Here is a 24,086-nt window from a genome sequence, read left to right on the forward strand (position 1 = left end):
AATAGTAACATGTTAGCCATGCTTTTTATTTATTTTTAATTTTTAAGAAGATTACGCCTCCAGTCATGGAGTCACACTCAGCCTTTTTCTGACTTTCCAAGTTGGCCTCCCCAGTACATGGAAAACAAGACCTGGCATGGCTTTCCTCTCCCTGGCTCTTTGGCTGGGCTGTCTTCAAAAGGTTTTTGTCCTTTCCACTTTACCAACGCCTCCTTGCAGGTCACACTTAGCGCTTCAAGCAGACCCTTTCCTCATGTCTCCTTCTCCACATTAGTGTTGGTTCTTCATCTTGGAGGCCCCCGAGGCCACGGGCCATACAGAGCTATGGCCAACCCCCAAATCTGGCTCGAAGAAATATGCCAAGAAGCATTCCTTCCTATGCCTTGGGCTTCCTGGAGTTTTTTGGGGGGTGGAGGCGATATCTTATTCTACCAAGTACATCAACTTTCCTCCGAAAAAAAAAAAAGGTAGCTCGTGTACGATATCGAAAACCTCATAGAAAATCACCGTAGATATCACATATCCTCATGGAGAGACAGAGATGGAGCTCTCTCCTTGGGGTCCAAACCTCTTGGCTTCCCAGGTGGGACAATCCATGACTTCTTTGCCTTCAAGGAGATGAAACTGTTGACAGAGCAGAAGAATCCGTCAGACACTCTGCTCGCTTGCCAGAGAGCTTACTAGAGGATGTCCAGAGGGTCGAAGTCTGCCATCACCAGAGCAGGCGTAGCCACTGGGCACCTGAAGCGCAGCGCCAAGAGCCTATAGAAACGCATGGAACCTTGAAAATGTCATTGGCATCAAAATACAAACATGGGAAAATATTAATATGCAATTGTTGACAAAACATAATACTGTCAGTTTCATTACACTGTCAACTTGAGTATTAAAATATTCTCATTACATTTACAAAACTTGTTAGATTTCATCCCTATGCATGAAGATCGTTGAGAAGTCACAGCCAACGACATGTTAAAAAAACTCAGAGCCAGTTATTTCCAAAGCAAAGTTATATAAATCCTTTCAGATTATGTAAAGCTGTACATGCAGTGCGAGGGCATTTTATTATGTGGGATACAATTGGGGTGAGGCCTCCAAAGAAAGAATAAGCCTGGGACCTGAAAGGCCAGGAGCAGCGTGGCTGCCACAGCCGTCCTGTGTAAGACCTGCGTCGGGAATGCCTCTCACCTCCCTCCCGGACCAGGCATCCATGCTGTATGTTAAGCCGTTGCTCAGAAGTCATTTTCTACTCTGACATCATCCAAAGGCCAGCTGTTCATGTCCCATGTCCTCCTCTTCCTTCCAGAGTCTCGACCTTGAGTGGAAGCCAGGATAGACACCATTCCTAATAAACAGAATCCCTGGATTGAAGTTCTCTGATGACAAGGTCATTTCCTGACCCTTGTCCCTAGGCCAGGTGTGGCTGGGCCAGTGGAGAGGGGGAAGGTGAAGGCCAAGCACGAGATGGGGCAGATGGCTGCACGCCAGGGGGAGTGGGGTGGGCGGCGGTGCTCGTTAGCTGGGTGAACTCATGAAGGTAGTGTTGTGACTGGATCGAAGACAACTGGCAGAGATGGCCTCCTCGGCCCGCACCATCTAGATTTGGAACCTCTGTGTCTCCATTTCTTCCACCTGTGTCCTCACTCCTCAGAGACCTACATGCCTCTGCCTCCCGCCGGGGACACTGGGCCTTGACTGGTACTTGATGTCTTCCCTTGTTCTTATCTTTTTTTTTTTTTTAAGATTTTATTTATTTATTTGACAGAGATAGAGACAGCCAGCGAGAGAGGGAACACAGGCAGGGGGAGTGGGAGAGGAAGAAGCAGGCTCACAGCAGAGGAGCCTGATGTGGGGCTCGATCCCATAACGCCAGGATCACGCCCTGAGCCGAAGGCAGACGCTTAACCGCTGTGCCACCCAGGCGCCCCCCTTGTTCTTATCTTCTGACCTTTCCGGCTAATCGTCAGCATAGCAGTTACTTATTTGTTCGTGTCTCTGATTCATCGAAAAGTCACCGGTGCCTACTGGGTGCCAGGCACTAACCGTGGCCATCTCAGCTTGTTGGCTCTCAAAGGGTAGAGACACCACTTGGGGAATCCCCCCCGATTGGCGTCCAGGTCAGGGGCCAGGTGGTCATGGAGCTAGCTCCAAAAATGAGTTGGGGAGCTGCGGGTTTCAGCAACAACACAGAAATCTTTAAAAATAAACACACCTCTATTTTATTAAAAATGTACAGTTTGGGGACTGAAGGAGGAAAGTCGTGTTTCTCAAAGTTCTAGGACTACTTAGCAATACCCAGGATGTTTGTGTAAAAACACCAGCTGGGAACCTGCATTTGAAACAAGTTCCCATGTGATGTTTAGTCACCCTGAAGTTTGAGAATCACTGACTAAGGGATGGAGTGGGGACTGAGATTGTCTCGATCCTTCTGGCTTTTTAGGGTTCCAGGAAAGGACTCATTTGACTTTTTACAGACAAGCTCGGCTGACTCATCCGGGGCTTCCTGGCGCTCCTTTCTGTCAGCCACCAAGACACTGAAAGAGTTAATTCAATTATGGGTTGGAGAGCAGCTGAGACAAGGCCCCAGGATGTGAATGTCCACCCAGCCCACCCAAGAGCTTCCCTCTTCGCCTCTGGGAGACAGTCCAGGGCGGTGCCCAGACTGGATCCGGACATGGAACTGCTTAACATAACACTTCTGCCACATCCTAGGGGCTCTGCTTCTCTTCTGGTGATCTGCCTCTTGTCTCACATCACAGAGTACTTCCTCTTCCCTCCCCTCATCCTGCCTTGCTCCTTCCTATCCATTCGTGTTCCTTCCGCTCCACTGCCCTCTAACCTCCTTCCCCAGAAACCAAGTTACAAGCCCTCTCTGTCTGCAGCAGGTTGGAGGTCTGTGTGAGTCTGTGCTCGCCACATCTTGGCCGTGCACGTGAACCACTGTCCTTGAGCGGTGCAGGGATAGGCCGCGAGCAACGGAGGGCAGAGCGCTTAGAGTCGGGCTCGAGATCCTTCTGCACCTGCAGACAGCGTTTGGTGTGTGCAGGCACACAGCTATCTTACCTGTAAGCCAGAGAGCCCGGAGGAGCTGTTTACAAGACAAAGCAGAGACAGCTCTTGGAGGAGGGGGTCTGCTGGGTTTTGAGGGACATGGCTTTGTAGTGTCCCAACCCATGGAGGCAAGATGAATAGCCCTTCCCCACATTCTGAGGGGACACCCCAGGGGCCTGTAGAAGAGACATGCTGTCCATTGCAGGCAGGAGAATGGGGCAGGCGGTGTGCAGCCCATCCTAGTTACGAAACTAGATGGTGCCCTGACCTGGGCCCCGGGGAGCTGGTGAGGCTGACAGGATCACAAAGAAGTGAGCGACCTGGGACCACACAGCAGCTGAATGTGAGGATCCTTGATGAGCCAGGGGCAGGCAGCCAGAGAGAAGGTACACTCTAGTGGGAGTGGAAGCAGAGTGTGTCTCCATGCACGGAGCCCTCACAAAGAAAGCAGCACGGCCACCCCCCACCCCCCGGCAGACAGCAGTAGCCTGGGCAAGCAGCAGAGAACTTTCACTGAAGAGTAGCAGATTCCACGCCACAGTAACGGGGTCCCAAGACAACACGGGGAGCCCCCGCACTGAACCATCCAGGATGAGCCTGACACGCAGGGAGGGGGCGCCCACCTGGGATGCGGAGCAAGAAGACAGAAAAGGCAGGGCTTTGCCGCTACACCTGGTAGTATGATACACTGAATAAACTCGTATGGAGTTAAAAAAGGGGGGAAGAAAATTGTATTCACCTAAATTCCCCTGGAAAGGGGAAGCTGTCTTTGCCGGGATCAATATTTTGATAAGTGCGTAAGCCTGAAGCTGAGATCCCAGTGGAGGCCTGGGTGTGGGTGGAACAGCTCTGCAGGAGATAGGAAGGAGTCTCCGGGTTTTGCATGTTATGCCAGAGAGGGGGGAAGAAAGGAGGCTGTTGCTCAGTGCTGTTCACTGTGAATCCCTTTCCCCAACAACCCCCCCCCCCCCAATTTTCAAGGGTCAAGTGGAGTGTGTATTCTTGATATTTACGTACACATATTTATGTGTGTGGGAAGAACAAAGGGGTTGGGCCTCAGATTCAAACAGAGGCCAAGCAAAGCCCAGGCCCTGGCGGGGATGCAGAGAGAAGAGGAGGTCGGGGAGAAGAGACTCTACTCTAGGGGGCCTTGGGCAACTTTAGCCAAATCTTAGCAGGGCAGGGCCCCAGTTGACCCCTGGGTTCCTGAGTTCTGCCACAGTGTTGTTTTGGTTACTCTCAATTTTGTTTGCTTTATCCAACACAACTAACAACATACCCATATAGACACACAGACACACACATAGCTCTCAGCCATTCTGCAGGAGCTGGAAACCGGGCATCTACGTACTAGCTGGGATCCTCAGGCCCACTTCAGAGCAGAAGCAGAGCCAAGGACCAGCCTGCTTTCATGTTACTATGTCATACTGTCTTCCCTAAGTCCCCGTCTGGAGGACAGGGCAGCGGCGGCATCTTACAGCCTTGGTTCTGGTTAGATCTAGACGGGCAGGCATCAGTGCCCTCTCCCTGTCAAAGATCTATAATTGGGGCAGGGCCAGGGCCACAAGAGGCAGCTGGGATTGGCTCTAAAAAATCTTTTAAAAAGGCTCCTTGAAAGAGCCTTGGGTCTTCAACAGTGACATCTTCAAGCCCGGGGAGGCAAAGGAGAATTGAACCTTCCTAACTACAAAAGCCTCCAGTTGGCCCACCGAGTCCTGCCTCTTCCCCTCAGCTACTCTTCTCGGAACAATTCTCGAAGGCAGTAGGGAAATGAGAATACCAAAAACAGGGCCAGGCCTGAGTCTCAGGCTCATCATGGGATTCTTGGTCTCCCCCATCTCTACATTCCTGCACCCAGTTCTAGAATGGTGGCGTGGGGCCCGAAGCTGATGGCTGGCTGGTGAGGCAGGTGAACATCTCTCTGTCTGAGGTGGTGCAATAAATGAGATGGTTATGAATGTCTGGAAAGAGATCTCTTGGGCGGTTGGACAGAGACAGTATGCACTCTGGCCCCCTGCCCGTGGTGGGAAGGTCTCCCTGAATCCAGATTAACCGTCCAGGCTTGCACCTTACCCGGCCTTGAGGGACCTTAAGCTTCTGCGGTAGGAGGAAAACACACCCAAGGCCAACAGCCGGGGAACGTCTGGGCACCCTCCTAGCTGCTCCCAGGGCAGGCTGCGGGGAGTCCTCTTTTCTACTGGGTAACTGGAGGAGGCCACATCAGTTCTCCAGATGGCCTCCATCTGGCTCTCCTGTTGGCTGGGGTGTGGAGGTTGAAAGTGTAGAAAGAAACGAAGAGTTAGATACACAGAGGGAGATCGAGAAGCAACAAGCTCTCCAAAGATGTAAGGCCCAAAACATCGGGTCTTGTTTTCTTTCCCTCTCAAATAGTTGTCACCACCATCCTGTCACCTCTTGTCCCCTTAACCCTAAGCCTCACCTCTCTGGGGCTTATCTGGCTGAGGAGCTACTGGAAGGGCGCCGGGATAGCCTCTGTTCTTCTAGGCACATGCCCCAGGGCTGCCCCATACAGGGCCACATAGGGGAGGATGTGGGTCTTCTTGACTGCCCAGAAGCTCATGGTATGTCTTTCTGAGCCTGGAGGTTACGCGGTGGGAAGGATCAGGCTTGTTTATATGGACAGATCAATAGCAGTGCTGGACCGACAATGCTCAGGGCAGAAATGGTTCTAGGCTCTCAGGGGTGGGTCCTCAGAGTCTTCTAGTTGCAGTTTGAAACCTGCTTGGTCAGGCTGGCTTCTGAAGCCCACATCCCCCCTCCACACACACACACACCTCCGAGCCAATGGCCAGAGCTGAGCAGGGCAGCTGAGAAGATGGGCATCTTGTAACTCACGAGGTAAGCTTGGCCTGTCTGTGCCCTCACCAAACTGCCAGGCTCCCCAGTCTGGCCACCCCCAGTCTTGCTCCCTGTCTCCCCACCCATCTCAAGGGGCTGCCCGTCAGCTTCCCTGCACCTACCGGGCCAGGCGCAGGGGCACACATTTCCAGGGCTTGGCTGCACAGCGCTCTGGGGACTGCTTGGAGGAGGGACCACAGGAGTGGGTGCGGCGAAGAAAGGAGGGGGGTGGCTTGTTTTTCCTCGACTTTGGGTTGGTGATCACAGGAATGTGCAGGCGGATGTTCCACTCCAGCTGGAGCTAGAGGAGCCAGCAGAGGGGCATCGGGGAGACAGGAATGTAGCCCCTCTCTAGAGCATAGCCTGACTCAGGGCGGAGAGGAGAAGGTAAGCCCCAGGGAACCCCTCCAATCAGAGACCCCTGGGACCCCCGAGGATCAAATTTCCTAAAAATTCCTTGAATTATTATTTGCTAGATTAGTTCCTATTTTCTCCTTTGTTGTGGAGAAGCTGGACAGTGAGCGAAACAGCAAGGAAAAACCTAATGGAAGCCAGAGCAATGGGAACTCGAGAGAGCACTCAGGATTCATGACACGAGGCCAAAGATACCAGAACATTCTAGGGTATCTTTGTCTCCAGGCCCGGCCCTGGCACTGTGTGAGGAGCTGAGGGAACCCTGCCAGCCACCCAGAGAACTGTCATGCAGTCCCTTTCCTTCTCACCCTCAAAACCAATGTAGCAAGTCAAGCTACCTACAGGAGATGATCTGGACGAGGGGAAAGTGGTCGGAAACTGAGTTGGGAGGATAGCCCCAAGGCCAAGGCACCTCCAGCTGCCCAATGCCGGCACTTACACTGCGTGCCTCAGCACACAGCTTCCCCCAAACTCTACAGCTCTTTTTGAGGGCCTCTCTCTCTCCCCACCTCCCCCATATATGGAAATTGGAAAGCTGCCCTTCCTCCCACTCAGGAGCCTCCAGCCTCCTCCTGGCTCAGAGGCTTTCACCTGCCGTCTTAGTTCCCTTCCGCTGCTCCGCCCCAGTCCCACCCCACAGCCCCACTGGCTCACTTTCTGGCCCGTCCCTCCTGGTGGTGTTGACCCCGGGCAGCAGAGGCCCACCTTGGGGAACATGGTCACCATGCTGCTCAGACACTCTCGGCGCTTCTCCTCCAGGTCCTTCTGCTTGTCTGCCCAGGCCTGCAGCCAGAGGTTCTGCAGGTGGTCGATGTTTTCCAGGAAGATGTAGAGGTTCTGGGCCTTGTAGGTAGTCTCAGTTTCTCTCATGACTTGTATGTGGTTGATCACTTCCTGTCTGGGAAACGAGGGAAGTGATTTAGTGGGTGAAAGGACCTCCTGCTCCCACAAGTCTGTTAAGCAGCTAGGGCTCTGTGTTTGTGATTCCTGACAGCAAGGAGAGCAACAGAGGTTGGGGAGAGCCAAGGAAAGCAGGAGGCGGAGAAGTGGGAGGTGGTGGCGGGTGAGGAGCCTTGGGGCCTGGCTCGAAGCCGGGGAGCACAGTAGGTGCATTATGGACAGGGCTAAGGGAAGAGAGGAAGAAATAAGGAGGCGGCCTTCGAGGAAAAGCCCGCTACAGAAAGGGCAGAGTGCATGTGTATGTGCCTGACCTCCCAAGGCCCCAAGGTCAGACACCCTTTGCCGGTCCCCTCCCTCGGGGGACCTTGTCCCGGTCCGGGGTGACCTCTCCATCCCCATTTGCCACACACAGCAGTGGGTGCGGGTGCCAGGGAGTACCTACCGGAGGCTCTGGAAGCGTCTGTAGAGGATGTACCTACGGCACAGGCACTGCAGCCGGAGTGTGCTCAGCTCCATGGTGGTGGTGGTGAGCTCCAGCGCCTTGCTGCGCAGGGAGTGGGGCAGCCCCGGCTCGGCCTCCTCCAGAAGCTTCAGGTTCTTCCTCTGGGCCTCTGCGTCCATGTGGTATACTTTCCCTTTAAGAGTTGCTGGGGAGGTTTGCAAGGGAGCCCGGGACACCTTTTGGATGGATGTGCCTGTGACAGGGAAGGAGGCCGATTTCTTGGGCTTCGTGGGAACCTGGCAGGCCCATGGTTTCTGGGTAGACTTGGCAGAACTCAGGTTCCTCTGGTTTCTGGGGACAGGCCGCTGGGTATTAGGGGACCTGGGCCGGTGTGGCCTCCTGCCTTGGTGAGCAGACTGGGCCCGGCTTGGGGGAGGCGCCAGCGATGCCTTCTCCAGGTCCTTCCAGCGCCTGGTAGTCGTGAAGATCGTTCTGTCTACGTCCTCCCCTGACCGCTCTAGCTCTCTCCGCGGGCCCCCCTGCTCCTTCTTCTGCTGGCCCAACCTCCGCTGCTGCTCCCTTGCCTTCTCCTCCAACTCCCACTGCTGCAGCTTCTCCTGGTGCTCCTGCTCCAGCAGGGCCCATTTCTTCTGCCGCTGCAGCCACATCGCCTCCTCCTCCAGCCACTGCTGCCTCTGTCTCTCCCAGCTGAGATCCTCTTCCCAGTGCTCCACTTTGCTCTCCAAGGCCACCTTCTTGGAGCTCTCTGGGGACAGCTGCATCCTAAAATGAGACTTAATTTGGAGTCCTTCCTTCTCCTGGGCTGCTTTCTGGAAGTCCTTCTGGTCTTTGACTTGGTGGCCTGGGCTCTCTGCCACAGGTCCTTCCCATTTCTTAGGAAACTTGTGATCCACCGGGGACAGTAACACGGGCTGGAGACGTTCAGTGTCCTTGCTGCTGTACACATCTGCAATCCTTGAATGTGTGGTCATGGTGGAAAGTGGCTGAAATGTTGAAGGCCTGGTACCACTGTCCCAGGCTGTGGCCATGGAACCTGGGGGCAGTGACAAAAACAACCCCTCCTTGGGTTCCTGTTGGGTTTCCTCCATGACTGTTCTTTTCTTTGGGAGGGTCTCTTTCTCAGGGGGGCCCAGGGAGTCGACCAAGATCTTGGCTGGTTCTTCTGCTTGATCTCTAGCAGACTGAGCCTTCTTCAGCTGGAACTCTAAGGCATGCTTTATCAGGGGGAGGTCATGGCATTTTCCCCCTAGAATTTCCACCTGCTTTAGTAGGGCATCCCTCTTGCTCTGGAGAACTTGGAGGGAATTCTGGAAGTAGAGCCTCTGGCTGCTGAGTTCTTTGGTCATCTCTATTTCCAGGTTCCTGTATTTGGTCTCCAGATTATTGTTCTCCTTGTGCTGGAGGGTCAAGGCCTTGTTGAGGTTCTCCACCACAGCAGACATGTACCTGATGGCTCTGACCTCCCCCTGGTTAAACATGGTGGAGTCCAGGAGCTCCTGCAGCATGGATGTCACCTCAGAGACCTTCATGCAGGTAGTATGCTTGTCCTGGAGCATCTGCTCTGGGCTCAGTGGCTGAGGATAGGATGCAGATCTGGGGGGGCTTTGTTCCCACCAGTCCTGCCAGAAGGTGTGTTTGGATACTAGGAGAGGTAGAGAGAACAAAGGCAACAAACTCCCATGGGTGCCAAAGATTATACTGATTCTCTACACCCTGCTTGGCTAAATTCCCATCCAACCCTCTTAGGCCTTTGGCAAGAATAAGGAGCTGAGGCAATACATGAGGCCAGGGAGATGTTATCAGGAGAGGTCTCTGCCAGGCTCAGAGCTTGCCCAGAGCTTTCCCGTCGGGGTCTGCCAGCTCCATGGCACCTGCAGGGCCCATGGGGCCTGAAACTGTTCAATTCAGTTCAACTCAATTCAATGTACTTCTGATCCTACATATTTCCCTGGAGTAAAGTTACTTTTCTCATCATGCTACTTCCCAGCCTCAGTATCCATATTTGGCTCCCTACTGTCAACTACCCAAACTCCAGAAACCTACCTGGCACTTAGATTTCAGATCACCTGAGATTTGTTTCCCTTTCCTGTTACCACTAGACTGTGTAGGGAATTTATCATATGGTTCTGCAACTGTTCATACGCTGGGTTTTTTAATGACTAATGTCTTTTTCCATTTGGGGGGGGTCATGAACTCCTTTGATATTTTGAGGAAAGCAGGGGACCTCCTCCCCAGGAAAATGCACATAAACACAGACTGTGCACTCTGTTCAAACCAGTTCATAGACCTCAGCTCCTCAGAGCTGGGTCATGGTCATAGTGGTATTCCCTTGATCTAGGTGCATAGGGCTGCTAGAGTTATTATCTTGGAACATCCATTCACTCGCCCATTCAACGAACATCACTGACAGAAAAAACATTGGCTAACTTTGGGTGAGGAGCTAAAGGGTATGTGGAAATTAAATGGCATTGAAGTCAAGCTAGCATTTGGCCTAGTGGTTCAGAGCTTGAATTCTGGAATCCGATAACTTGGGCTTGAATCCCATCCTTACTACTTGCTTTAGGCAAGTTTCCTAACTTCTCAGTGCCTCTGTTTCTGAACAATGGGGATAACCACAGCATCTACTCATAGGAATTCACTAGATCATGCATGTTTAGTGGCAAGCACAGTACCAGGTACCTAGTAAGTGCTCAATAACTAATCCCTAAGAAGAAACGAATAAGACACAGCCTTTGCCCCTCCAGGAGTTTATAATCTAGCAAGGAAATGAGTATACAAATAACTATATTTCAAGACAAAATGTCAAGGATTGTAGGAGAGTCTGTCTCCTTCTTACCCAGCCTTCCCTGCTTCTTCCCTCCCCCAACTATCGATCCTGCTCGATAAGGATCCTGGCCATGAGAATCAATGACAAAACACACATGTGACCTACTGCTTATTAGGCCCTGAGCATGTTCTAAGCTGGTGCCAGATGCCTCAGACCTAGGGGAACCCTGCACGTGGGCGGTGTGCTCCTCTCTTTGTATATGAAGAGAACAAGGTTCAGAAAGATTAAACAACTTGCTCAAAGTCACACAGCCAGAAATTGGCACACGGGATTCAAACTCAAGTCCATCTGACTGTGAAGCCCAGTAAGATTAAGAAGCCGGAAAACCTAAGTGTGGGGTCTGGTTTTGCCATAGTTTTTGTTTTGTTTTGTTTTGTGGTCATTTCTCTTCTCTGAGCTTTAATGTTCTCAACTACAAAATGTAAGAGGAGTTCAATAATCTCAGGTCCCTTCTAGTGCTGATACAAGTAAAATTTTGAGGTTGAGCCGTATTGTTGACTGACCATTTCTGGAGCAGCCACAATTGAGAAGGTTCTGGAAGCGCCTCTGGTGAGTCTCGCTAGACTTCTTGGCTCTGCAGCTACAAACTCCATCCAGCCTTTCTGGCTTTCTAGTCTTGATCCCCAGGAGATGCATGAGGATACAGCCCCAGGAAGCACCAACAGGGACCCGTCTCCACATTACTCCTCCCTTCACAGCTCAGAACTGCTGAGTGCTCAGCTTGGGTTCAACACCCCAACCCCCTACTACTGCCTCTCCATTTCAGATAAGGCTTTTGTTATGGAGGAGAGTCAAAAAGACCCCCATAGACCCCAGTATGTGACTTCTTCTCCTGAGATGGCATCCACCCCACCCAACCCCCCTCCTGGGTGCTCCTGCAACCTACTTTGTGTCCTTTTCTTTTGTCTTTCAATGAGAGTAGAGCAAAGGGAAATGAGAGACTCGATGCCTCCTTTGGTGGCAATGAGAGAGAGAGGTAACACCTTCTCCATCACCTCGATCCATTCGTCCAGAGCTTTCTCTTCCTCCTTACCCTTCCTGTTCCTGAGCTCATAGGTCAGACTGTCACCTGGAAAGGGAGTGAGGGGTACCAGCTGAGTGCAATCTGTCCTCTAGGGAGCTCCAAGGAGTCCCATAGCACGAGAGTTACACCAGCAGGCTTTAAGGTCGGATTGGATTCACCTCTTACTAGCTGTGTGATGTTGGGTAAGTTACTTATTTCTCTGAGCCTCAACATACATGCCTGTAAAAGAGTTGGGTGGGGATTAAATGAGATAATACATGTGAAATGATTAACATGAAACCTGCTGTGTAGAAAATATGCAATAGACATTAAACAGTGTTGTTTAACTATAAGGCCAGGGATGTGTCTGCCTTGTTATTGTTCTATCCCCATTGCCTAGGCTGGTATCTGGACAATTAAATGAATTAACTGGAGGCAACAACCCTGCTTAGTTCTTGGGTGCAGCTGAAGGACCACAGAATTGAGAGCTCCTTGGGGGAGGGCAGTGTAAAGGGGGTGGGGCACATCCCTATACCATCTTACTCCAACATTGCAGCATCTGCCCAACTTCATAGCAGAGTAAGGTCTTGTGAAGGCATAACTCTGATCTTAATGAGGGTAGCACCTGGCTCCAGGCCTGCGTATAGTTGGTCCACACTCAGGTCAGGTCGTGATCTCAGGGCTGTGGGATCGAGCCCCACATCAGGCTCCACACTGGGCGTGGAGCCTGCTGGGGATTCTCTCTGTTCCTCTCCCGCGGCGCCTCCCCCTGACTGCATGCATGTGTGTGCACTCTCTCTCACTCTCTCAAAATAAATAAATAAAAATAAAGTTCTCTTTAAAAATCAGTTGCATTTCTATATGTTAACAATAAAGTATCTGAAAAAAAAAAAAAGAAAATAATCCCATATACAACAGCATCAAAAACAATAATATATTTAGGAATAAATTTAACCAGGGAGGAGAAGGATCTCTACACTGGAAACTGTAAGATGCTGATAGGAGAAATTGAAGAAGACACATATAAATGGAAAGATACTCCATGTTCACGGATTGGAAGACAATATTGTTTAAAATGTCCATACTATTTTGGGGCGCCTGGGTGGCTCAGTCATTAAGCGTCTGCCTTTGGCTCAGTTCATGATCCCAGCGTTTTGGGATTGAGCCCCGCCCGCATCAGGCTCCCTGCTTAGCGGGAAGCCTGCTTCTCGCTCTCCCACTCCCCCTGCTTGTGTTCCCTCTCTTGCTGCCTCTCTCTGTGTCAAATAAATAAATAAATAAATAAATAAATAAAATCTTAAAAAAAAAAAAATAAATTAAATGTCCATACTACCATCTTAGAGACATCTATAGATTCAACAAAATCTCTATCAAAATCCCAACAACATTTTTCACAGAAACAGAAAAAACAATCCTAAAATTCATATAGAACCACAAAAGGCCCCAAATAGCCAGAGCAATCTTGAGAAAAAGAACTAAGATGGAGGTATCATACTATCTGATTTCAAACTATGTTACCAAGCTGTAGTAATCAAGACAATATGGTATTGGCATAAAAAGAGATACATAGACAAATGGAACAGAGTCAAGAACCCAGAAATAAACCCATGCATTAATGGAAAACTAATATTTGACAATCGAGTCAAGAATACACAATAGGTGAAGGATGGCTCTTCAATGAGTGATGTTGGTAAACCTGGACATTCATATGCAAAATGGATCCCTATCTTACTCCATTCACAAAAATTAACTTGAAATGGATTAAAGACTTAAATCTAAGACCTGAAACCCTAAAACTCCTAGAAGAAAACACAGGGGAAAAACTTCTTGACATTGGTCCTGGCAATGATTTTGTGAATATGACACCAAAAGCAAAGGCAACAGAAGCAAACGTAAACAAGTGGGACTACATCAGACTAAAACGTGTCTGCGTGGTCAAAGAAAGGATCAGCAAAATGAAAAAGGCGATCTACAGAGTGAGAGGAAATACTTGCAAACCGTTTATCTGATAAGGGGTCAATATCCAAAAGGAGCTCATACAACTGGATAGTGAACAAAACAAATAATCCAATGAAAAAACAGGCAAAGGCCACAGAGATTCCATACTAAAGACCAAGGAGGCTGGCCTGGTCTCAGAGATCTTTCCCTTTGCGATGCAGGCACACAGCACCTAGACAGTGGCCCTTTGAAAAATGACGACAACTTAACTGTCCAACCGTAGCTACTCCCTGACTGTGCAAGAGTCATACCCAAAGTCATCCCTTGGATCAAACTTCCTGCACGAGCTGCAACACATTCCGAACGGGTTTAAATGTACACGGTGCAGAATCAGGTACCGGACAGCCTATTGACATGGGGAGGAAACTGTACAGGTGCTGTCAGTGTTGTCCTGGAGTTTAGGAAAGCAGGCAAATGTGTGTCCCCCGCTGTGCTGATAAATGTGTCCATGTGAAACACCTGTCAGTGTGGGCCTGGCTGGGGCGGGACCATCTACTCCAGGGATGAGGAAACAGCCGTGCAGAAAAATCGAATCCAGTGCCTAAGTTCACACATCTACTAAATGGTGGAGACGGACTCACATCTCCTCCACAGCCGGTAATTTTAACCACAAGGGTTCGGTGTCTCCCGAAGTTGGAAAGGAGGTTTAGTGAAAGTGAGAAGGGTCAGTGGCCCTGAAGGGAGGGAGAGCAGGAGGCAGGGGCCAACAGCCCCAGGCAAATATTCAAATAAGTATCCTGAGAGATATGGAGGGCACACTAACATTGGAGATGATGAATTTAAAATGACAACAATTTGGACATACTTCTTTTGTTATTTTTAATTTTCTCACATATAATATTAAGGATATAGAGCCAGATTATATTTATGACTCCTTTCAACCCTACGATTAAATACGTATATGGAAGGAAAGAAGGCAAAGGACCTGAACAGACGTTTTTCTAAAGAAGACCTACAAACGGTCAACAGGCGCATGAAAAGGTGTTCAACAACACTCGTCGTCAGGGAAGCACAAATTAAAACCACGAGGGGATATTACCTCATACCTGATAGGATGGCTATTATGAAACAGGTAAGAGATACCAAGTGTTGGTGAGGACGTGCAGAAAAGGGGACTCTTGTGCACTGCCGGTGGGAATATAAATGGGTACAACCATTTTGAAAAACAGTATGGAGGTTTTTTTCTAAAAGTTAAAAATACAATTACCACATGGTCCCGCAATCCCACTTCTGGGCATATGTCCAAAGGGAACGGAATCACTACCTCCAAGAGATATCTGTATTTCCATGTTCACTGAAACATCATTCACAAGAGCCAAAACATAAAACCAAGCTGAGAGTCAGTAGATCGATGAGTGGTTAAAGACAATGTGGTATATATGAGGAAATATTTATTTTTTTTAGTTTATTTCTTTATTTAAGTAACCTCTACCCCCAACGTGGGGCTTTAACTCATGACTTTGAGGTCAAGAGTCACATGCTCTTCCAACTGAGCCAGCCAGGAGCCCCCTTTATACAATGAAATATTATTCAGTCATAACAAAGGAAATCCTGCCATTTGTCACAACATGGATAGACCTTGAGGATGTTACGGCAAGTGAAATAAGTCAAACAGAGAAAGACAAACACCACATGATCTCACATGTGGAATCTAAAAAGCTGAGCTCACAGAAACAGACAGTAGAATGGTGGTTACCAGGGGCTGGGGGGTGGGGGAAATGGGGAGATGTTGGCCAAAGGGTACAAAGTTTCAGTTAAAAAATAAAAAAGTTCTGGGGATCTAATATAGTGTGGTGACTATACCAACAATGCCATACTGTGTGCCTGTAATAGGCCCACCAGAAAAAAAAGGGGGGGTGGGTAACCTGTGAGATGATGGATGTGTTAACTAACCTGATTGTGACAAGCCTCGCACAACATATATGTCTATCAAATCATCGCATTGTACACTTTAAATTACACAATGTTATTTGTCAATTACGTCTCAATAAATCTGGAAAAAATAAAAACAAAATAAATAAAGCAGCTTGGGTTTGAATTTAGTTTCAACCCTGCTAAAAAATGAGATGTCACAGTGGACCTGTGACTTAGCTTCATCACACATGCAGCTAATGTCACAATCTACTATATTCTGGACAATTACATGTTTGTCCCTCTGGGGAGTAGACGGGATCGCTGTGACAGGAGTGGGGGAAGGTCTCAGTGGAGAGGCACTGCACCTGCTGCCCCGCTTTCCCCTCCCGGCAAGAGCCGACGTGGGGTGGGGAAAGGAGGAGACAGGAGTGAGTGTGGGACCAGTGTCCAGCGGGGAAGGTGCCCGCCCCCAGGCACCCGGTCTGCAGACTCACCCCAGTCACCCAGCCAGCGGAGAATTTCGTACAAGTGCTTCTCTTTGGTCTTAGCATCTTCAGAAAAGGAGGCAATTTTCTCCAGCAAGATGAATCTGTTCTTGCCCTTTTGCTCTGTTCGTTCAGATTTCACCTTTTCTTTTAAATCATATCCCAATTCTTCCTGGAAGCGGTTGATGACACAGTTGACATTGTCCAAGATGTCTGAGAGCTGGGAAGAGATATCCTATAGGGGAGGCAGCAGATTGTAGTGTTTAGGGATGGGAACTCTGGCACCAGATCCCATGTCCCGGTAGTGTGATCTCAGACAAGTCAGTTCACCTCTTGGGGCCTCAGTGTTCTTACTTATAAACTGGGGATCATTACGGTACCCACGTCACAATTTTTCTAAAGATTAAATGAACCAATATTTGTAAAGCACTTAGGACGGTGCCTGGTACATAAAATAAGTGTTAGCTCTTCTTAATGTCACTTCGATGATTAAGACAGGTCAGGAAGGGAGAGAACACTAAAAATCCAGAGCATACATTTCTTCAGAATTTCAAAATTTTCTAGGGATTTCTGGACATCTCTCCTCACAAGGATCCAGAAGCAACAGGCTAAAGAAATGAGGCCCCAAGAAACCCTTAGGATCAGAGTCTCCCATTAAAAAAAATGCACTAGAGGCTCACGTGCAGGGTGATTTCAGTCTTTGGCCATTTCCCTGTAAGCTTCTAGGGCTTAGCGTGAAGGATTCTGACTGGTGGCCAAGAACAGGCCTGAATCAGGAACTCTGGGCCCCCCCTCTTGCCCTGCTAAGACTTATCACTATGTGTCTCAGGGCCATCCTGGGGCTTCCTCATGGGCTGCTCCTTTCCTATGCCCTGTCTCGTGGGGTGGCTTGATTCCCGCTCGCTCTAAGAGGCCAAGTCTAGGACATGGATAGTTTGGATTACTCTGCAAACCCAGCTCGCTGAGGATCCCAGGACCCCTGAAGGCCCAGAGCTGGACTGCTGTCCCAGTCTGGGCTCAGTTCCCAGTCTCCACATCAGATCCCAATAGAAGGGTTGACCCCTTCATTACAGGTGTTACCTCCTGAGCCCGTGTTAGCTGGGCAGCCTCAATCCTTGAGATGATGGCTTTCACCGATGCAGGGGTCATCAACTGTGGGGGCCTGTCTTTCTCCATTTCGGATCACCCTGTTAGTTGCAAAGGTGTCCTGTGTCTCTGGTACCCAGGCCTGGACATGTGATGCTAGCTGCTTTGGGGTTAAGGACCCAGGGCAGTTCCTAAGTACCCTCTGCCTAGCCACAGCTCCCTGTAACTGCCAGACATCAGGTTCCAACTGACCTCTTCTCCAGTGACATCATCAGCTTGATTAGAAGAATGGCTCCTTGTCAGCTATCTGCGTGGTTATCTAGCTTTTTATCTATTACCTAATATATATTAAGTCGACCTATTGTGGGTTTTTTTTGTTTTTGTTTTTAAAGATTTTATTTGTCAGAGAGAGAGAGAGAGCATGCAAGCAGGGGGAGCGGCAGGCAGAGGGAGAAGCAGCCTCCGTGCTGAGCAAGGAGCCCGATGTGGGACTCAATCCCAGGGACCATGACCTGAGTGGAAGGCAGATGCTTAACCAACTGAGCCACCCCGGTGTCCCGTGTCGACCTATTGTTTTTTTTTCTTAAGTCCTTAAATGTCTGCTACCAAACTAAATATTGCTGGCTAAAAATAGGAAAAAATAATTAGAAAAAGTTCTTTGCCCAAAGAAAAGTTTTTAAAAATTAGAACCAATCAATAAGTAATGGTGATATGTTTGCATTTGCACCAAGGATCTAGGCTCTATCAGCACTTTTCCTTACTGAAGGGGATCATTATTGCAAGACTGCTTTTAGAAACAAATGTCTAAAATGGACATTGTTGTATGCCCAGGACCTAGAACCAAGCCTGGCACACAGTAGGCACTTAATAAACACTTGTTGAATGAATGCATATGTAAGAACAAATACGTATACTTGCAAATTATTCTTCCATGCTACTTAAAAGTACTCCCACTTAACAGATAAGGAACTAAATATTGTAAAGTTCAGTTAGCAGTGCCATGGCCACTTAATAACTTGTCACCTGACACCAACCTTCCATATACCATCAGTTCATTCGTGTACTCAAAGCTAGAAATACAGAACGAGTGAGACCCAGTTCTGTCTTTGAGGCACTCATACCCTGATTTACAGATACCTCTCTATCTATACATCTGGCACTGGATAGTCCTTTAATCCCTTAACATTTCAGAGCACGTTGTAGTTTACAAATAACTTATTCATGCTTAAAAACATGGATGAGCCACTTAAGACTCAGAAGACTCACGAGATTTACCTAAAGTCAAAGAGCTGGGAAAGTACAGAGCCAGGACTTCACCCTTGTTTCCTGATTCCCAGTCTGGGGTCCTTTCCTTTTTCCCTCTTCTTCCTCCCCTTCCTCCCTTTCTTCTTTCTTTTGAACCCAATCATACTGATAATTAGATTACATATAAATGACCTAAGAAAGCTAATGAAAAGATAGAGATTGTAAGGTTCAATAAAGAAAAACCCAAGACTCAATTATGTGCTGTCTATAAGAAACCACACTTAAAATAAAAAGACACACATCGGGGCGCCTGGGTGGCGCAGTCATTAAGCGTCTGCCTTCGGCTCAGGGCGTGATCCCAGCATTCTGGGATCGAGCCCCACATCGAGTCTCTGCTAGGAGCCTGCTTCTTCCTCTCCCACTCCCCCTGCTTGTGTTCCCTCTCTCGCTGGCTGTCTGTCTCTCTCAAATAAATAAATAAAACCTTAAAAAAAAAAAGACACACATAGGTTAAAAGTAAAAGGAGAGAAAGAGATAAACCATGCTAATACTATTCAAAAAGAAAGCTGGGATGGCTATATTAATAGCAGACTTTAGAATAAGAAATATCAGCAAAGATAAAAACGGGAGGGACATTCCATAATGATAGAGATGTTCATTAATAAAGGGGACATAATCCAGGGCGCCTGCATGGCTTAGTTGGTTAAGCATCTGCCTACCACTCAGGTCATGATCTCAGGGTCCTAGGATCAAACCCCCATGTTGGGCTCCCTGCTCATCGGGGAGTCTGCTTTTCCTTCTCCCTCTGCCCCTCCCCCTGCTTGTGCTCTCCCTCTCTCTCAAATAAATATATATAATCTTTAAAAGAAGGATATAATCCTATATGTGCATGAACCTAATAACAGAGCTTCAAAATATACAAAGCAAAAAAACTTACAGACATGAAAGGACAAATGGACAAATCCACAATTAGAGATTTCAACACTTCTCTTGCAGGAACTGGTAAAAGTAGAAAAAAATAAGTAAGGACTTAGAGGTTTTGAAAAACACTATCAACCCACTTGACTCAACTGACATTTATAGAACACCTCATGCAACAACAGCGGGACACATGTTATTTCCAAATGCATATGGAACAATAATCTGAGCCTTAAAACAAATGTCAGTAAGTTTATGAGATTAGAGTCATATAATGGGATGCCTGGATGGCTCAGTCAGTTAAGTGACCGACTCTTGATTTCCGCTGAGGTCATGATCTCAGGGTCATGGGATAGAGCCTGGGTGGGTGCTCCTTACTCAGTGGGGCCTCTGCCCCTCTCGCTCTGCCTCTCCCCCTGTGCACATGCACTCTCTCTCTCTCAAATAAACAAATAAATAAATCATTAAAAAAATATGTTCTCTGACCACAGTGGAATTAAACTATAAATCAATAATTGAGAAATACCTAGAAAATTCCCAAATACTTGCAAATTAAGCAACTTCTATATAATCCATGAATCAAAAAAGAAATCACAAGGAAAATTATGAAATATTGTGAACTGAGTGGAAATGAAAACATGACAAAATTTGGCTCTTGATTTGGGCTCAGGTCATGATCTCAGGGTCATAAGATTGGCTACGTGACGGGGGTGGAGCCTGTTTAAGATTCTTTCCCTCTCCCTCTGCCCCTCCCCTGCTTCTTCTCTAAAAAGAAAAAAAAGGGCGGGGGGCGCCTGGGTGGCTCAGTCCTTAAGCGTCTGCCTTCGGCTCAGGGCGTGATCCTGGCGTTCTGGGATCGAGCCCCACATCAGGCTCCTCCACTGGAAGCCTGCTTCTTCCTCTCCCACTCCCCCTGCTTGTGTTCCCTCTCTCGCTGGCTGTCTCTATGTCTGTCAAATAAATAAATAAAATCTTTAAAAAAAGAAAAGAAAAGAAAAAGAAAAAAAAAGAGCCACCCTTAATGATCCTAGCCCAGGAAAGATGTTTGTAAACCTTTTTTTTTTTTTTTTAAGCAGCAATCTCCTTTTCCAAGCAAAGCCTTTTGCAGAACCTCACTACCGAAAACAGATAAAAGCAATATCTTACTAGAATACATTAATAGTATAAGTTCAATTTCATGATATCCCAGTGTTATAAAATTATTCAACGTCAACAAGGATGTTTTGGTAAACTGCAAAACTTGATATGTAGAACATTTGAGTGTATATATTTTTAATTAATTTTTTATTAAAGTGATCTCTACACCCAACGTGCGGCTCGAACTTATGACCCTAAGATCAAGAGTCGCACGCTCCACTGACTGAGCCACAGCCAGGCGCCCCTTGAGTATACATATTTTTAAACTACTGTTTTAAAAACAGATAAAATATATTTAAAGTTCCTGGATAAAAATGGTAGATTGAACACATGTATCTAATTTTGCTCTACTAAAAATACACTAAAACTATAGCAAAGGGATTTTTTAGGCCAAAAATCCACAAAGCCAGGGAAACAGGAGAGGAGACAGGAACAGAATACTTTATGAAGTTGGAAAGCATACGGACGAGTGGTTATTGACTTAGACTAGAGAAGGATGGGTCCTAAGGCAGCAGTGGGGCAACTGGATGGCAAACAGAATTGGTTGTGCCAGATGCCTGACCACCCCAGAAGGAAGACCTAAGGATGGTAGCATTAGGGGTTCCCTGCAGTGAAACTCTTGGCCAACAAGCCCCACCCATATACCTGAGCTCAGAGAACACAGATGCCTCCCGTGGGCTTTTTGGTAACCCATCCTTTAATGTGAGCAAACGACCCAGGATTATAAGACATCCAAGAAAAGAATCTAACATGAGAGAGACCAAAACAACAGAAAAAGAAATTTAGAGCAAACAAACATTACGCAGAAAGAAGAAAATTGAAACAAAACTACCATTAGTAGCTTCAGAGATAAGAAACCATTGTGACACTGAAACAAAATAAGATATTAGAAAGGAATACTTGAAGAATAACAGTAAAGTGAGAGTAATAAAAATCTTTACAATATTGAAAAACTCAGTAGAAGAATGGGAAGATAAGATTGAGAACTCTCCCAGGACACAAAGTAATAACGATGGAAAGTAGGAGAAAAAAATAAGAAATTGGTAGGAGCATTCCATCAGATTCATCATCTGGATTTTAGGCGTCCCCAAAAAGAAAGAATGGGGAAAATGGAAGGGAAGAAATCACCAATGGGATAATTGAAGTGAGGGGGCACTGAGTGCCCAGCACAACAAATAGCCTCTCATCCAGACATATCACTGCCATCTTAGAACACTGGAGACAAGGAGAGGTTCAGAGATGGGGAAGAAGCCACTTACAAAGGATAAGGACTTACAAAGCTTCAGACTTCTCATGAGCAATAATGAAAGCTAGAAGGTAATGTCACAATGCCTTCATGATTCCGAAGAAATTCAATACCCAACCAAACAATCAATCAAGTGTTGGAGTAGAAAAATGGCGATGTCAAACATGCAAAGTTTCAAAATAATTTCCCTCTCCTTTTCTCAAGAAGCTTCTGCAAGATGGTCTCCAAAAAGAGGGAATAAATTAAACAACAAAAAAAGACATGGAATATAGCAAATAAAAGAGCCAACAAAGGAGAGATCAAAGACAATGCCAGGAAGATGAGAGAGGAGAGTCCAGGTTGCCAGGTGTGTAGCAAGGGTAGAGGATAAAGGCTCGGACTGGAGGTCAGAAGGCTCCAGCAGAGATCTCTTCAAGAAGATGAAGTTGATAGAGTCTCTGCTGTGTCTAGATATTCTGGGAAGAGATTCAGGCAACTAGGGGAAGATTTTGAGGCAGATTTTGTGATAAATACATAGAAAGCTAAACAAATGAAAAAACAAGGTAAGTATTAATTCCAGGAAAAATCGAAAGTTGTGCAGGAGAGGAAGAGTCATCGAAGTTTTCTACATGGCTCAACTCCGAGTCGCAGGTGCAGTCAGTGTTGTAAAAACTGAAAACCAAACTAACAAAAATTCTTGGATTAAATTTGCCAGTTGGGGGATGAGAGTGAGGGATCAGTTGGGGGTGGGGGAGACCTGAAGGGAACAAAGTTAAATTCTCCAATCTGCCCCTTTTATTTGTGGGAGCTGAGGCAAGACTACAAATGGGATATGTACTCGAATATTTTAATGTTACAAATTAAACTAAAAACTTAAATAAAATACCTTCTAAACTCTTCACTTTACCAATCTACCTTCATAAGAACCTGGAAAACCAGGTTCTAAATTAGAATGTTTGGAATCCTCAGAGTTCTGCTAGAAAATAGGAGCCCCCGGCCCCTGGCTCTTGTCTCACCTCCTTCTCCTCTGTTATTGCCTGTGTCATACATTGAGAGAGCTTCACACAGGGTCCTGTGGAGACCCCAGCTTGGGCTCTTCCTTCTTGCTGCAAAAAACTGCTCCTTGGCTATCCCTCAGGCCTAGTGACGCCCATCAGCAAGGTCTCCTGGGGAAGAAAGCTCCAAGGAGGCAAGCTGGGCAGGGAAATCCAAGGCCCCAGGTCTTCAGAGTATGGCTTATTAGGGGGTAAATAGGCCTTGGATAGGCATATCCCCTTGGACTCCTGTGGGGAGGGATGCAGCTGGAGGAGGGCCAGGGTAATGAAGGTAAAATGCCAGAAGAAACAGCTTCAAAGAGCTGAAAATGGCTGCCTCCAGGGAGGGAGAGAATATGGAGGCAGGGCTTTGATGTTTTTACTAACAAATCATATACAATTATTTGACTCTTTAAAATAGGTGCCTACGTAGGCTAAGAAATACCTTATTTGAAAAAGAAAAAAAATAAAATTAAATGTGACTGGTACAAGTTTATGGAACCTCTGACCACTTCTGCGATGCCCAGAGGTCTCAGTAATAAAGTTTGAAAACCACAAGACTAGGTCTTCATTTGAGGCTATCTAGGTATTGTGAAGAAAACCATAATGCAGTTTCTCTCTACAATGGTCCCCAAGAACGAATCCCTCTTCCTTTCCTCCCATTTGTCCTATTTAATTTAGGAGTTCTGCTTCCTGTTGGTGGTTGCCCTACCACTCTCTCGGTAGACTCTAAGCCCCTTGCAAGCAGGAACCCGGCTCACAAGTTTTGAAACTCCAGCACCTAGCACAGCACCGAGTACAGAGTACAGACTCAACTAAGCGTTGATGAGTAAAGAAAAAAGGAAGCATTTTTATCCAGGCTTTGGAGAGAAGGTGCTCGATCCCTTTCTGCACCCGTATCAGGAGTCCTGTCAGTTACTAGCCCTGAAACCTTCTGCATATTCATTAGTTTTGGGTTGTGGGTTGTAATCCCCTTTCTGCACAACAGTATTTCGCTCACATCTCTAACGCCTATAAATGATTGGCTCACTTTCACCGCTTGGTGGGAGCCAAATCTTAAAAAGTAACTTCAGGCTCACCTAAGAAGCACGCACGCCGCCTCGGAGGGCAGGGATTTCAGAGGATCTGTATGCTTTTTTTTCAATTGCCGTCTGCCCAGTGCCTGGAACAGTTTGAGGCACATAACAGATGTTCAACAAACACTTGTTTAATGAATGAATTTAAAATGCTAAAAAATAACTAGGCAAAGAATAAAAAAACTCTTTGTGAAGTGCAAAGATACCCCTACATTCTGAATGAACACGTCGGTCCAGCCCCCAGGTCCTGGGAGCGAGCGCCCGTGCGCAGCGGACGCGCCAGCCGAGCTGCGACAGCCGGGAAACGACGGGCCCAGGTCCGGAGGCGGCCGGCGGGAAGGGCGGGAAGGCAGGAGAGCGGCGGACGCGGGGAGCCGGCCCGGGAAGGCGCTCAAGCCGCTTGGCGCGCCCGGGCTTCTGCGGCTCGCGCCGCGCGTCAGGAGCCCGGAGGCGCGCCCCGCCCCCCGTGGGCGGGCCCGGGACCTGGCGGCGCGGAGGCGGGGTCTGGCTG

The 24,086-nt window shown here is 47.8% G+C and overlaps 1 protein-coding gene across 6 annotated transcripts; it reads right to left on the bottom strand.

The window, feature by feature from the left end:
• FAM186B (family with sequence similarity 186 member B) lies at positions 1-24,013 on the bottom strand. 6 transcript variants are annotated; one of them, XM_057318884.1, is made up of 10 exons: positions 23,788-24,007; positions 23,579-23,661; positions 19,123-19,184; positions 15,864-16,089; positions 11,401-11,583; positions 7,667-9,329; positions 7,030-7,222; positions 6,033-6,211; positions 5,125-5,310; positions 2,194-2,534 (listed from the first exon to the last, which is right to left on the bottom strand). In XM_057318884.1, the coding sequence occupies exons 3-10, from the start codon at positions 19,126-19,128 to the stop codon at positions 2,390-2,392; spliced, it is 2,781 nt and encodes a 926-aa protein (XP_057174867.1). In that variant the 5' UTR covers positions 19,129-19,184; positions 23,579-23,661; positions 23,788-24,007; the 3' UTR covers positions 2,194-2,389. The 6 variants fall into 6 exon arrangements, with proteins under 6 accessions (XP_057174870.1, XP_057174868.1, XP_057174867.1 ...); XM_057318887.1 differs by lacking the exon at positions 11,401-11,583 and having other exon boundaries at positions 1-2,194; XM_057318885.1 differs by having other exon boundaries at positions 1,732-2,194; positions 23,579-24,007.
• Positions 24,014-24,086: the final 73 nt, after the last annotated feature.

This window comes from Ursus arctos, unplaced genomic scaffold, assembly GCF_023065955.2.
Source record: "Ursus arctos isolate Adak ecotype North America unplaced genomic scaffold, UrsArc2.0 scaffold_26, whole genome shotgun sequence".
Lineage (NCBI taxonomy): Eukaryota > Metazoa > Chordata > Mammalia > Carnivora > Ursidae > Ursus > Ursus arctos.